The sequence below is a fragment of the Girardinichthys multiradiatus genome, chromosome 3 (assembly GCF_021462225.1).
Source record: "Girardinichthys multiradiatus isolate DD_20200921_A chromosome 3, DD_fGirMul_XY1, whole genome shotgun sequence".
NCBI classification, from domain to species: domain Eukaryota; kingdom Metazoa; phylum Chordata; class Actinopteri; order Cyprinodontiformes; family Goodeidae; genus Girardinichthys; species Girardinichthys multiradiatus.
Window position 1 is genome coordinate 31,225,333 of NC_061796.1, and position 15,166 is coordinate 31,240,498.

The 15,166-nt window shown below is 36.8% G+C and overlaps 1 protein-coding gene across 1 annotated transcript; it reads right to left on the bottom strand.

The window, feature by feature from the left end:
• Nucleotides 1-565: 565 nt before the first annotated feature.
• LOC124866330 (complement C1s subcomponent-like) lies at nt 566-14,120 on the bottom strand. The gene is made up of 11 exons (XM_047362077.1): nt 13,986-14,120; nt 8,097-8,295; nt 7,827-8,007; nt 4,853-4,978; nt 4,444-4,637; nt 2,696-2,846; nt 2,492-2,607; nt 2,327-2,408; nt 2,099-2,227; nt 1,946-2,020; nt 566-1,869 (listed from the first exon to the last, which is right to left on the bottom strand). Exons 1-11 carry the CDS (start codon nt 13,997-13,999, stop codon nt 1,076-1,078), a joined length of 2,061 nt encoding a protein of 686 aa, XP_047218033.1. The 5' UTR covers nt 14,000-14,120; the 3' UTR covers nt 566-1,075.
• Between the last annotated feature and the right edge of the window lie 1,046 nt (nt 14,121-15,166).

A 15,166-nucleotide genomic window follows, 5' to 3' on the forward strand; every position in this document is an offset into this window, starting at 1 on the left:
CCAACCGAGAGACATAGTCCCTCCAGCGTGTCCTGGGCCGTCCCCTGGGCCTCCTCCAGGTGGGACGTGCCTGGAACACCTCCCAAGGAAGGCGTCCAGGAGGCATCCGGTATAGATGCCCGAGCCACCTCAACTGGCTCCTCTCGATGTAAGTAACTGTACTTAATGTGCAAAATATATATTTTTGCCATGCTGCTCCACACTATTATTGTCTGGGTTTCTTTGAATGAAAATATTCCAAATATTCCAAACAGCTGAATTTGTCTTGTAAACATTGAAAACAGTGGTAGCTTTCTTTCAACCTGACAGACAGTGTGCAGCATTATTTCAGGATGTTAATATGCTCCATTCAGCCTCTAGTAACTCCAGTCTGTTTTTCCAAGAGTTCTGGCATCCCATAAAAGGACTTAAAAAAAATAGGAACAGTGTGGCAGAACATTTTAGCTGGTTGCAACACAGTAATGTTTAGAACCTCATTTTACCTCAGAACCGGTAACTAGCACCATGCTTAGGTAGTGATAATAAAAACATCAATAATTTATTACTAAAAAGAACAACATGAATATCATTGTTTCATAGCATTTATTTACTTCTCTTAATAAAAAATGTAACAATGACACATATTACAAAGTATTGTCATGATTATTTTTTCAAATGAGTATTTTACTTTAATGTATATATATATATATATATATATATATATATATATATATATATTGTGCTATTATGATATATGCAATATAAATGATAGAGAAAGTTCAGATTATATATTGCTGCACTGAATCCACTGTTACATTATTCATATATATATATATATGTATATACTGCACACTTTCACACATTGGTAAAACATGTTAGCATTTGCATAAAATTTGCAGATGAGTTGTGAACACTTCCTTTGATAAAAATATGAAACACGGTATATGTTACAATCTTTGGTTAAGGATTTTCTGATTATGTTTGAATATTTGATTTCAAGAGTTTATAAAGATTTGTTAGTTTCAATAATTGAATCAGTTCTGCTAGTTTTTGATTGGGATTGTGATTGAGAAAAGCTTTTTTTTTTTCACTGCACTCAATTTTTATTGATTGTCTCTTTAATCCAGTTTACATAATTCTCCACCTTGGTGTAATAGCCCTTTTTTTTACCCATTCCACCATCATTCTGACAGTTAGATCCCCAGGACACAATGCCAATCAGATAATGAGGGCCGCCTGAAGACAGAAAGGGTGAAACAAATGGACCTCCACTGTCTCCATGGCAGCTGTCCATCCCTTGTCCTCCAGCGCAGAACATGTTGTTAGTAAACGGCATGGCTTCGTTAGAGTCCGTGTAAGGTGTGTTCATACATTCAGCAAGGGGGTAAACAGGAATGTGAACGTAATGTAAGAATTTTGTTTTGATTATCTTTCTGTCATTTACCATTGCAGCCCCCCAGCCAGACACTGTGCCCTGTTCATTTTCTGACACGCCCCTGTTTACCTCTGGCAGGCAAATAGGAAGAAGGTTTGGGCCAAGCTTCACTTTGGATGTGAATTTTATCAGAGCAATATCATTATCAAAATTTGTTTGTTCTTTAGAGGGAGGCACTGTGCTGTAGCTGGGATGCATTATGATTTTTGTAATTCGAATGGGAGATATGTTAGCACTTTGTCCATCTATCAGTCCACCATAGAGTTCAAAAACATCTGCCCTGAACCCCTCCACAACGTGTGCAGCTGTGACGGCCCACTGATCATTTATCAGTGATGCCCCTCCTCTCTTTGGAGATTTTATGAGAAGCTGCCACGGTATTTCTCCCAGCTTTGCCTTGCTTCCTCCCAAAATTCTGCCTGTGCTTGACGGGTCTGTTTCAGGCATTCCACAAACTGAAATGAAGAAATGTAATCCGTTAACTAAAATAAGCGATTTAATACGTAGAAAGTCAAGCAAGCATTACCCTACCTTCATTGCATTTTGGCATCCCTGTGTTCCCGTCCACTGATGTCCACTCACCACTGGCATTACAAATGTATGTGTCTGAAAGATTTAAGGAAACACATTGTTAAAAACCTACAACACCAGTCATAGCAGAGAGTTTGAGATTCATGTAATCACCATTTCCCTCCAGTGTGTAGTATTCTGAACTGCAATAAAACTTGATCTGGCTGTTATACTTGGTGTTTTGGCCATCCACCACCTGTAGGATGCTGTCAGCTCCAATATACGGCAAACCACAATCCACAACTAGAGTGAAAAACAACAATAAACAATTAAAAAGGCTGTAAAATCATAATTGATTAAACATTTTCAGAGGAAAAAAACCTTTATTTTAGTCACACTTACTTTCACAGCGGTAGCTGGGAGCCCATACCCCAGTGCTCTGGCAAGTTGTCTCATACTGTGTTAAAACGGCCTCAGTTTCTTCCTGATTTGCAAAAGGAGAATTTAATGAACTCAATGTCCGCTCAGATTTTGCTCAATTTCATAGAAACATTTTTAAGTACTCACTGAATTTACTTCATACCCAAGATCACAAGTAACATTCACTGATTCTCCCCGGTGATATTCCTGTTTTAGAGGAGTCACTTTTGAGTTTGAGGACACCGCTGATCGACAGACCTTATCTGCAGGGGAGAACAGTGATTCTAATCAGTCTCCAAAAACGATGTTAAAAATATCTTTTACGTACTGTTTAAAAAGGGACTACATTACCTCTGGTCTTAAAGTTGAGGTTAAAGCCCTTGTTAGTCCCGAACCCATCAGAGGTGAAGTGTATTTGGACGCGGCTTGAGTACGTCAGAAGAGGAGAAGGCGGAGGTTTGTTACCACAGAATGGACCCAAAGTCTCCGAGTGAGTCTCAATCTGTCAAACACAATGCAGATATAAAACACTATAAAAAAGTAAATCAAGAGTAATTCTTTAAAACTGAAGCCATATCACCTGTAAAGTATTGCAAATGTGATTTTTGTTTAGTGAGAAAAACTATAAACAAAGCAAAATATTACTTACATTGTGTTTTCTTAAGTAAACACAGCTTGTCTTTGTAACAGCTTTGCACTCTGTTCACTTTACTTAAACAAACTTTGTTTAGATGCAAAAGAGAGGTGCATTAAAGTTGCACCACTGGTTAATGCAACATCAGTGACCTCATTTCAGCAGCCTCACTGCTCTAAACGAAACGAAATGGTGAAGTTCTTCATGACTGAGCTGCTGCACAGAAAACAGAATATATATATATATATATATATATATATATATATATATATATAATTTATATATATATATATATATATATATATATATAAATATATAAAAATAAAGCTCTGGACTTAAATTTGGACTTTGGTCTGACATGTCAAAGTGTCAGCCTTCATGATTTTATAAGATACACTGAGGGTGAACTGATGGTACATGAATATGTGGTTGTCTGTGTAAGACATGGAGTTGTAGGTGTGAAGATATGGGGGTCTTTGCTGGTAAGCAGGGTTTTTTTTGTCTTTCAGATTTTAACACAACACTTTACCATCATAGCAAAACCACAATATCCTACTCTGACACATCATTTCAAGCAGTTGCCTGTTCAGAAGAACAATTGTGCCAAAACTCAAATGGTTAGAAATAGTTTTAACAACAAGGTGAAGAAATAACATTCTGCACTGGCAAATGTTATAATCATAGCAATGGAAGGAAACATGTTTTGTGTTGTTTACACTTTGTTGGCTCACTACATTAGTCTATATATTTTCAAAATTGTATGTGTTTATAGTAGGAAACTAACTAAAAAAGTTTCAACTGTGTGAAACTAAAATATGTTCATCTAAAAAGTACTGGATTTAGGTTGGTTTACTTAGTTTAAATACGGCGGATTGCAAAAGCTTCAAACTTTAATGTCTTCCTTTAGGATTTTATGTGCTAGAAAAACACAAAGTAGTGCAATGCTGTGAAGTGGAAAAAAATTAAAGAAATGTTTTTTACCCTTAAATTTGCCATAAGAAGTCGCATAAACAGTATCCAATTTGATGTCTATTTTTCGTGCTTTACACAAATCTAGTGTAAATGGGTGAGTGGCCAGAAGAAAGTTATTGTTGACAGACACCCATAAAAATGTATATTTTCCGTTGGTCACAAACTGAGTATGTGACTCTGGTCCTCTGAGACCAAAACTGAACTGTGTCGCCTATATATAAAACACTGTAAGTGGTGGAGATTTCCAAATGTAAATCAGAGATAAGACAAAGAAAATATATATAAATCTTTAAGACAGTGAGACTAGTTACAGAAAAGAAGTCAAACACATAGAATGTAATATTCTTAAAAGAGGATGTCTTTTGGTTGTTTAACCCAAGTTTTCAACACTTCAGTCTCAACTTCCTGTTTTCTTATTTTTGTTGCACAGAGATGGGAGTTTTAAAGAAAAGCCCCATCATGAGATTTTTTACTACTTTGACTCATTTCTTACTCGCAACTCATCTATGCAGTGACCATCAGGGCGTTGCTCCACATCAAAACCCTCAGAGAAGTGTAGCTCCAGCTGAAGGTTCTCCTCCACAGACAGGGTGTATTTACAGTTGGCATGTTCTGCATATGTCCCAGGCCAGGAAGGACTGGATATGTCACCTCTCTTCAGCCCAGACAGATCCTTAGCACAGTTCACTGTATGTAGGATGAGATGAGTTTATCAGTAACTTTCTCATCATTTTAGTAGCACGATAAAAAAAAATAATTACAAAATCAGCTCCCTTTTCTTCCTGACTGACTACTTCTGCTTCCCTTATTCCCAGTTTTCACTTCATGTTTCAGTTTTTCCCTCCCTGATTAGTCATTTTTCATGTGTTTGCTGCCAAAGACTTAGAAAACTTTATCCGTACCTGTACAAGTGTGTTTGTCCTGGGCCAGGTGGTAACCATGGCGACAGGAGCAGCGGTATCCTCCGATGAAGTTGTGGCAAAACTGGGTGCATTCATTGTTTAGGTCGTCCTCACACTCATTAAAGTCTACGAAGTAAGAAAGACCCTAAACATCATGTCATACAAAACAGCTTAAGACTTTTGTTTAACTATTAACTAAAGATTTTTATTAAATTTATTTTGATTATCTCTTCGACTGCCAAAACTAGATCTACTGTTGTACTAAACTTTCTGGTGCTTTATGTTATCTCCAACCTTTTTGCTCTGGCTATGATATTTTGGTGAAATGCAAATTAAAGTGGAAAGGGCCCAAAATAAATTTTTCTTTATCACAGTTTAGATAAAAATAAAATCACAGCCCATTTCTCTACTTTTTCTTAAAGACCAAAACACTATGAAATGTACTTTTACTATTTTCTGTGTTTGGATGTGTATAGAAAAAGGAGAATATTGTATGAAAAAAATGTTTCCGGGCATTATTCGTCCTCCCATTTTCTAAAATATAATAATCTGGATTTCTAAAAATTCAGCTTTTTCATTCATTTATTTCTTCTATCTTTGATTTGCTGCTCCACTCCTTGAGTTTAACATTTTAGCCTTCAGTATTTTGGTTTTCCGATGACTGACTGAGAATCCACTGATTATTTTATGCTCATGCAAAACTCAAAAATAAAGCCATTGTAGCTTTTTTAAACTGGACCTGTGTTTCTTAAACTGTGCCCGGTTTTGATGCAATACAAAGTAAATGCTATTTCTCTGTTTGTTTTTAATTTAAAGAGCAGGTAGCATTAGCATGGCTAAGCTAATTTAACAGTTTTATATATTTAAAAACAAGTTATTCAGATGTCAAAAAGCAGTAAAATAACCCTTTATCACACAGCCAAATCTGGAGCCAACTTCAACCTCTTTGTTTCTTGATTTGCAATACATACGGATAATAAGACCCGACTTCTGCACAAGCCTTGTCCAGGTTAATGTTTTGCATTGAAATGTCTGACCAATGCAAAAACATTTTTAAAAAACTCCTCCCTTTGCTAAAATTGTTTTTCTCTGTTGAAGAAAAGGAATGTAAAGAAGCTTTAGAACGATTTCTTAAAGATGTTGCAAAGAATTTCTCCATGTGAACGTCAGTATGCTGAATACTACAACGTATTAAATGTTTCAACTCATCAAGAACATTTTATTATCAGACAAAATAGCCTGAGTAAATACAAAATGTGGTTCCAAATAATTATTTCATTTATTAAGAAAAAAAGCTTTCCAAACCAATCTGGTGCTATGTGAAAAAGGAAACTGCCACCCTTATTAAATCATGAATTATCCATAATTAACTACATTTGTTTGGTTCAGTTTAACTAGACACCAAGACATAACTTCTGCCTGACCTGTAGAATCAAGAAATCACCGACATAGTACCTGTCAGGCAACATGACGTAGGCTAAAGGATCTCTAAAAGCAACACATCATGATCAAATTTAAAAAAATTCAAGAACAATTGAAAAATAAAATCACTGGCATTTATTAGTCTGGAAAGGGTGACAAAGCCATTTCTAAGGCTTTAGGACTCCACTGAACTACACTGAGAACCATTATCCACAAATAGTGAAAACATGTAACAGTGGTGAAGGTTCCCAAGAATGGCCAGCCTACCAAAATGACTCCAAGAGTGCATCAATGACCCAACCAGGACATCTATAGCACTGCAGAAATCACTTGCCTCATTTAAGATCAGTGTTCACAAGTAACCAATAGGACAACGCCTGGCCAAAAATGGCATCCATGTGGGAGTTGCAAGGAGAAAACTACTGCTGACCAAAAAGAACTCAAAGGCCATCTCACATTTTTAAAAAATACCTTGATGATCCTTAAGACTTTTGGGAAAATATTCTGTGGATTGACGACAAGAAAAGTGGAACTTTTTGGAATCCCATTCAGAATGCATGATCGGTGGTGGCAGAGTGATGGTCTGGGGATGCTTTGATTGTTTAGGGTCTTGACAACTTTCTGTAATTGATGGAGTCATGAATTCTTCATTCTAGCTGAAAATCCTGAAGGAGAATGTCCAGACCATCAGTTCATGACATTAAACGGGCTATCCAGCAGGATAATGATCCAAAACACACCAGCCAGTCCACCTATGAACATCTCAAAACAAATAAAATCTGGGTTTTGGAATGGGTTAATCAAAGTTTGGACTCAAATCCAATTGGATTGGATATGAACTTAAAGAGGACTTTAATGCTTGAAACACCCTCCAATGTAAAACGATTCTGCAAAGAACAGTGGGCCAAAATTCCTCCACAATGTAAAACACTTGTGTCAGTTATCGCAAACGCATTTTTCACACAAGGCCATTTTGGTTTGGATATGTTTTGTCCCTAGTAAATAAAATCATTATTTGAAAACTGCTTTTTGTATTTACTCAGGTTACCTTTGATATTACAATTTGTTTAATGAGCTGAAACATATGCTGTCATATTTAATAAATTAGAACATGTATGGATGATGGATGTTTGTCCAACCAAAAGTACCGTTTGGAAATAACCTCTAGGCGGGTATTAAACATACTTTTAATTAAGCAAACATCCTGTCCTGCAAAAATCTAAGTCTGGAAAAGTATTGAAATTTAAAATGGAAGATGTAAACTGTCATTCCCTGCATTGTTGTGAGGGAAAAACAGTACATGCATGCTGAAATTGAAAAACTGGGGTGACATAAATAAAAAGACTGTACAGAATTCAGCTTCGACAGCTATTCACTTCATTCGTAACTTGTCGAAAAATAAATATGACCTTTTGTCCTGAAATACAAAAGGTTGTCTGAGCTGGACATGAAACAAGCTGAAAACTTCTGCTGAATGTGGAACTATAGAGTCGGCTCAAATTCACCCTTGTAAAATAAAGTCAATTTCTTACCCTTCTTATTAGCCTCTCACCTTGAAGCGTATAAAACCCTTTGAAACCAGTGTGTCTCTTGGTGTTGGAGTAGTCTGAGTTAAACAAAAGTGTGAGGCAGCCACCGGGGGAAGAGAACAGCAATGGATTTACTGTGTCCTGAAGCTCCTCATATTCCTTTTTCCCACACAAAACAGCTATCCGGTTCCCATTTGATAAGATCTGGGTGTAAACATGGGAGATAAAATATATTTAGGATTTACACCAGCTTGCTGCAATAACATACAGAGGCATATGTTATGAAGCCTGACCTTCACTGCATCATTTTCACAGTCTTGGCTGTTCTCCAAGTCCAGGTGGATCAGTCTGATGGAGATGGTTTGACCTTTGGGGGCGCACCTGCTCCAGTTTAAACTGGCATGAGGCAAATATCTCATGGGATATCCAGGAGACTCCACCCATCCCAACAGCATGGAATATGAGGAGCAGGGCAACAGAAGAAGAAGGAGACTGAAAGAATGTATTTAAATATATTTATGCAATTTTTACAAAAGGCTAAATCTTAGTTTTGAAATATATGAGAAACAGATGAAAAACAAAAGAGCTGTTATTTCAAAACACGAGTTTATCACAAGTTATCATGTGTATACATCATATTATTGCCCCATAGTCTTCATTCATTCCTTGCTTCCACAGTGCTCTTGGTCAGTATTTCTCTAGATGGAAAATCTTTTTAATGTTTTACTTTGGTCTTTTGCTGTTTTTATGCTGGATCGTAGTTCGGGATACCCTGACCAATGAATAATTCAGACATGGAGGCTTCTGAACTTGAGGGTTGAACCGATTTCTATTTCCTAAGCTGAATCTGTAAAAATATCAAAGTTAACTTAATTTGAGACACGTAAAATAGTATTTTAGCTCTGACAAGGTGATTTAGGTGCCTTTATCATTTCTCTTTTATTAATACAGGGCATTCTAATGTTTCTAGCAAGGTTAATATTGTTGGACCACTTGTTTGCTGGATATTGGACCATTCGCACGTTGCTGGACGCCACCAGGCCTCCTGGCGTTTTTGGCCATTTTGTATCCAGGACATTGCGACTGATATGACGGGGCGCCCCAGTCTGACGTCACAGGACGCTATATAGGAAGGCACCCATTTTGACCATTCGCCTTCAGCTGGAGACCGTGTCCGGTTACCAACATCTGAAGCATCACCTGGAGAAGAGTCCCGAGTGGATCTCATTTATTCTCTCTCGTTGGGCAACGAAGAATTCATAAAAGAGGTTTCTGGAATAAGAAGGCCAGAAATTTCACTTTGCCGATCGAAGACGTGAGTTTAACACGTAACTAAAAAAAACACGGAGTTTCGAGGAGACGAACCGCCACCGTGTTTTGGTCCTAGTCAACGTTGATGGTCAGATCATATTTTTCCCTTTCGCCAAGGAGGCCAGAGGACGAAGATTGACCGCTTTTCCTGAAGTTAACTGTGGACGCACAGTAACTTCCAACCCCTCCATCCATTCCCCTCAACTCCGCTGAGAAAGAAGGCTTCAACAAGTAAAACCCATCCTTTATTTTTATTTATTTCTTAGAAAGCCTGGGCAGGGTACAGGAGGTTTTAGTGCGATGAGATTCGCTATTTAATCTAATGTGTTCTGAATGATATGTGCATGTAACCTTGTTGTTTAAACTTGTGATGTGCCGTGCCGGATGTCGGGAAGCCGCTGCGCTACCCATCTTTGTGTGTGTTTTGCGGGGTTACTGAACACCTGAGAGCAAGCGCAGGTGCGCTGTGAGACTGGACTGTTAAAATAACCTCATGGTGAAATTCCCCATTTTCTTTGTCTTCAACCTCACTGCTTGCTAGCTTATTTATTTATTTAAGTTTATTTGATAGGGACAGACATACATTGACATAGACCAACTGAACAAAACAGCAGTCCCATGTTTGCGTCATAGTGCAATAGCAACAGCTAATTCGCAGCACTTGTCCCTAGATGGGCTTTTTTTTTTTTTTTTAAAGTACCTCTAAAAATTAAAGTAATAATCGTTTAAAATAGCACAACATAATGTTGACAACATCTACAAACAAACAAACAGTGAAACATAAAACATCAAAAATGGGTACAATTCTGTTTTTGACATAACCAGAGTTTTGTTTGTTTTTTGAACGTACTAAAACTGGTTACAGACTTTAAATCAACAGGAAGTGAGTTCCAAACTGCAGTTCCTCTCACGGACAGAGCACTTTGAGCGAAAGTGGTTCTTCGAAAGGGGACCTTACAATTTCCATCTGAAGCCGCTCTGGTAGATCTGCTATTGCCCTGCAGTCTCTGTATGCAATCGCTTAATGGTGTAGGTGCATATCCATGTAAACACTTAAAAATCAATTTTAAAAGATTATAATTTATAAAATTAGTAAAGTCTAAAATGCCGAATATGGCCAAAATGTGACAATGATGGAATCTGATTGGCTTTTAATATAAAACCTTTAAAGCCCGATTATAGAGACTTGCTAATGGTTTGAGTATAGTTTGACCAATCTGAGACCAGACAGTGGCTCCATATGAAAAATGTGAGAGAATCATTGAGTTCAAAAACATCTCTGCACAGTGAAGTGTTAAACAATTTCTAATAATTTTATAACAGTTTATATTTGATCTAACAGTTTTGCTGATTTTATCAACATGTCTCCTAAAGTTTAGCTGAGCATCCAGAATTATTCCTAAATACTTTTCTTGTGATACTTGCTCGATAGGATCCCCATTGATCTGGATATTCAAGGACTGTAAAGATGTTTTCTTGATTGAAAAGCAAATACACTTTGTTTTCTTTGTATTGAGAGTTAAACAAGAGTCATTTAGCCATGATGATAATCTCTGCAGGCTGTCCTGAAGTTTTTCACTAACTACAATACTGCTCTTGTCCGGTGTGTAAACAAAGGTGTCATCAGCATACATTTGCAGGTTAACTTCAGGACAAATTTCAGGAAGACTGTTAACATACAGACTAAAAAGGACTGGTCCTAGGATAGTTCCTTGTGGAATCCCTGTTACTATTTTACAAAAGACAGATTTACTATTATTAATGACAACACATTGTTCACGATCGTTCAAATATGATTGAAACCAAGACAATGAGCGTTCTGAGAAATTAAATAATGAAAGCCTTGAGATCAGTAAATTATGATTCACCGTATCAAAAGCCTTTTTCAGGTCAAGGAAAACTGCACCAGTAATTTGTCCCCTGTCAAGTGATTGTTTAACCTTTTCAAGCAGTAGACTTATGACCGTCTCTGTTGAATGATTATGTCTGAAGCCAAACTGAAGAGGATGCAAAAGATTCTTACTTTCTAAATACAATAATAGTTGTTCTAGAATAATTTTCTCCAGCACTTTTGACATGACCGGAACGAAACTTATTGGCCTGTAGTTGCTGATTTCCTGGGGACTTCCTGATTTAAAAATCGGTTTCACCAAAGCTTTTTTCCATGCATTGGAGAATTGCCCTGTTCTGATGGAAATATTAATTATGTGAGTTAAAGGTTCTACTAGAATATTACTGTATTTGTTTAAGAACATAGCGTCTCAATTATACATATCCTTTGCATAAGAATTGCTTAAGCTATTGATAGCTTTGTGAACATCAGAATAATGAATTTCCTTTATTTCAAACAAATCGGAACACTTTTTTGTTTGTTTTGTGCCATGTATATCCATTGGAGGTGGTAAGAACTTTGATGCCAAGTCTTTAACTGAAGAGAGGAAAAAATCATTAAACATTGTTGCTAGCTGAGCAGGATCAGTTATGATTTTTCCCTGCTACTGCAAGTTCATATTTGTGCTTAGTGCATGCATTGGGATTCAGTAGACTGTTTAATTGTTTCCAAATTATCTTACCATTCCCTCCTGCTTCTAACAAAACATTTATGTAATATTTAGCTTTAGATTTGAACATTTCTGTAACTACTCTGTTCCTCAGACTTTTAAAAAGCAGCCAATCTGTGGTCCTTTTGTTTTTAAGAAAAGATTTTAGGGCATAGTCTCTCTTTTTCATTAACTTCCGAATGTCATCCGATACCCAAGGTAGCTGTATCTTTCTTCGTCCCTTTTTTTGAGTTTTAAGAAACTTATTCATAGAATTACAAACTTTGAGAATATATGTATTGCAGCAATCATTTACCTGATTCTGGTTTAAGACGTCATCCCACTTAACCCTTGCCAATTCGGCCTCAAATTTGGGTACATCCTTTCTTGGAATTTGTATTACAATCTGTTTCTGTGTATTATAACGACTGACAAAACGATTTCGGGGTAATTTTCTTCCAATGAGAGTGATATTATGGTCGGATAAGCCGCACACTAAGTTATAGGCTTTTATGATTCGACCAGGTTTATTTGAAAAAATTAAATCTATTAATGTTTGACTGTTTTTGGTGATACAGGAGGGACTATTGATTAATTGATGAAAATCTAATTTTGCTGTCAGTTCTTTAAGTGGTTTTTTCAATTTATTGTCCATCCGGTTAATGTTAAAATCTCCCAAAATGATTACTTCACTGTTGCTTGCCGCCAAAAGTTTTATAACTCTTTGTCTGCTCACCTCGCAGAGTTGGGGGAAGTTTTATGGCTGAGTATAACTGAGTTACAGTTGGAGCTGCACCCCAACATCCTCACCACCACACCCCTTTTTTCATATTATCATTTTTGCCATAACTGCTGATTTGATCCCATACTGCTGTTTTGCTTTATTTTTGTTTAGTTAGATATTTTACCCCTTTTGTGTAGAACTTTGAATATTGAGTAGGTGAAGATTATTAAATCGGAAGAACGGATTGTATCAGGCCGTGATTTAATAAATATTCACATAGATAAAGAGAAGGCGTTTTGTGTTTATTTTGTGCAAGAGTGATTCGTCAGTCAAGATAAGGTTGAAAGTTCCACACGTTTCGGTAGAAACGGTTGATTAAACAAAGACATCTCTGGTAATAGTTATTAATTATTACTGAGTATTTAACGGTTGTGATTATCAAAGGCGTTGAGCCACAATTACAACACCAGATGACATCTCTGGTCTCAATTCATAAATGAGGATTTTGGTTAAGAATTTCATTTTGTCAAATTATGATTTTTAATTATATTTATTGATAAAAATTAATTAATCAATAATCATAATTCCAACAATATGTAGGCATAATGGTTCTGTTATGCATGCTTCCACATGCAAATTTTTCAAGATACAAATGACCTGTTTAATGAAGTAAATTAGGTTTCACTGTGTAAAGATATTAGGAGAGGCTTAGAATAATTCCAAAATAGCTTGCAAACTGCTGATGTTTGGTGATTATTTGACTGGATGTATTTTTCTGAACAATTCTGATCACTATCAAAATGCAGGATCTTTCGTCTTTGCTTTAAAGTTGAGCAATTCAAGAGGAACTGTGTTGAATGTCATGTTGACATGGTAGTCAAAGAAAAAGTAAATTATGGGAAGTGATAAACTGAAGCTTAGTAACAAACACCACAAAGCTTGAAAACACACTTTAAAAGAAAAAGAAGAAGTAAAGCTGCAAAGAGATTGCATGTACATGTATCAACAAAACACAGTCTACTGAGAGCTCAGTGAAGCTGGATAAAATGGAAGGGCAGACCATTCCACGTTTTTTTTTCCTGTTATTGTTTATCTATAAATTAATGCAAATATAATGCAAAGTTGACAACATATCAATGGAACAATGTCCTCTATGATGAATCACTATTCTTTAAGCCAAAAAAGTTTGTTCATTGGAAACGCAAAGCCTTATGATCCAGACAGCCTATATGCTACATTTACTTAGAAAATGTAGCATATAGGCAGTCTTTAGTAAATGGATAGCATTTACTAAAGGTGCACCTTTCAAGACAACAATATACACATTTACACAACTAAAATGGTTAACTATCACAGCAGACACTCATAATGGCCCCCATGATCACTGCGCATTAACACAATTTTTGTAGCAAGCAATAAACTCATTAACAAAATTATGACTCAGTGCTGAAAACTCAAAATCAAGCAATAAAAGAGTGTTTTAGCATCACACTTTCATTACTCATATATAATCTGACAGAGAAAAAAAGACACCAAAGTATAGAATTAAACTGCTGAGAAGCACATTAAACTGATTGCACTTATAAAATTCAAAAATTCAATCCCACCTTAATCTCAACATTGTTACCCGATCAAATCTTTCCTCATATGAACTGCATTTCTCCTTCCCTCTTTTTTGCCATTAATTTACTCTTTTCTTGCCCCCCTCCTGTTTCCCTCTTCCTCTCTCAGTTATAAGTTGCACCCGTAAGCATTTACGAATCTATTTGTGTATAGCTGCGTGTGTACAGTGCTGTGGAAAAGAATTCCTTCCTTTCACCCCTAGGCCTGATTTCTACCAAACCTACAGAAACAAGTAGAACCTGCTTGGCAACATGAAGCAGGCAAAAAGATCTCAAAAAGCAATACTTCATGACATGATCTAAAGAATTTCAAGAAAAGACGAGGAATACAGTCACTGACATCTATCAGCCTAGAAAGAGTTTCAAAGATAGAGAAAACATGTGACAATAGTGAACATTTTCAGACCTAACAAAATTACTCATCCATCCATCCATTGTTGACGCCCGCTTGCCCCTGCAGGGTCATGGGTGTGCCGGTGCCCAACTCCAGCAGTTACTGGGAGGCAGGGTACACCCTGAACAGGTCGCCAGTCCATCACACGGCAACATGAGACACACGACAAACAACCATGCACACACCAACCTATGACTACAGAGCATGTGAGGAACCTGGATGTAGTTTTGGACTGGGATCTAAATTTTGACAACCACATAAAGTCTGGTACTAAATCAGCTTACTATCATCCTCAAAAACATTGCCAGATTAAAATGCCTTTAAGGCATCTTTACAGGACTCGTAAAAAATGAATCAAAGACCTGCATACTTTGTGTTTCCAGGACCAGAACTAAACAAGGAAAGGCAGCATTTAGTTTCTATGCTCCTCGTGGAAACAAAAACATAAAAACCCGAGATGCAGAAACTGTTGGTTCTTTTAATTCAGTACTAAAAGCATTTTTGTTTGCAGAAATCCCTCTATTGAACTCAGAATCAGCTTTATTCGCCAAGTTTGTGCACACAAACAAGGTATTTGAAAATGTTCATGTTCATGATTCAATACGAAGATTTTCAACCATGGTGGTGGTGGGGTGAAAATCTGGTTTGCTTTGCTTCTTTAGAACCTGCAGAAAATCCTGAAGACAACTGTCCAGCAATCAATGCATGACCTTAAGATGAAGCACACTTGGGTTGTGCGTCCAAAACACACCAGCAAGTCTATCTTTGAATG

Coding starts and splice junctions, on each gene's coding strand:
- LOC124866330 (XM_047362077.1), bottom strand. Junction 4,979..7,826: donor AGGGTTTTATACGCTTCAAG/GTGAGAGGCTAA, acceptor CTTACTTCGTAG/ACTTTAATGAGTGTGAGGAC. Junction 2,228..2,326: donor TCCCAGCTACCGCTGTGAAA/GTAAGTGTGACT, acceptor TTTTCACTCTAG/TTGTGGATTGTGGTTTGCCG.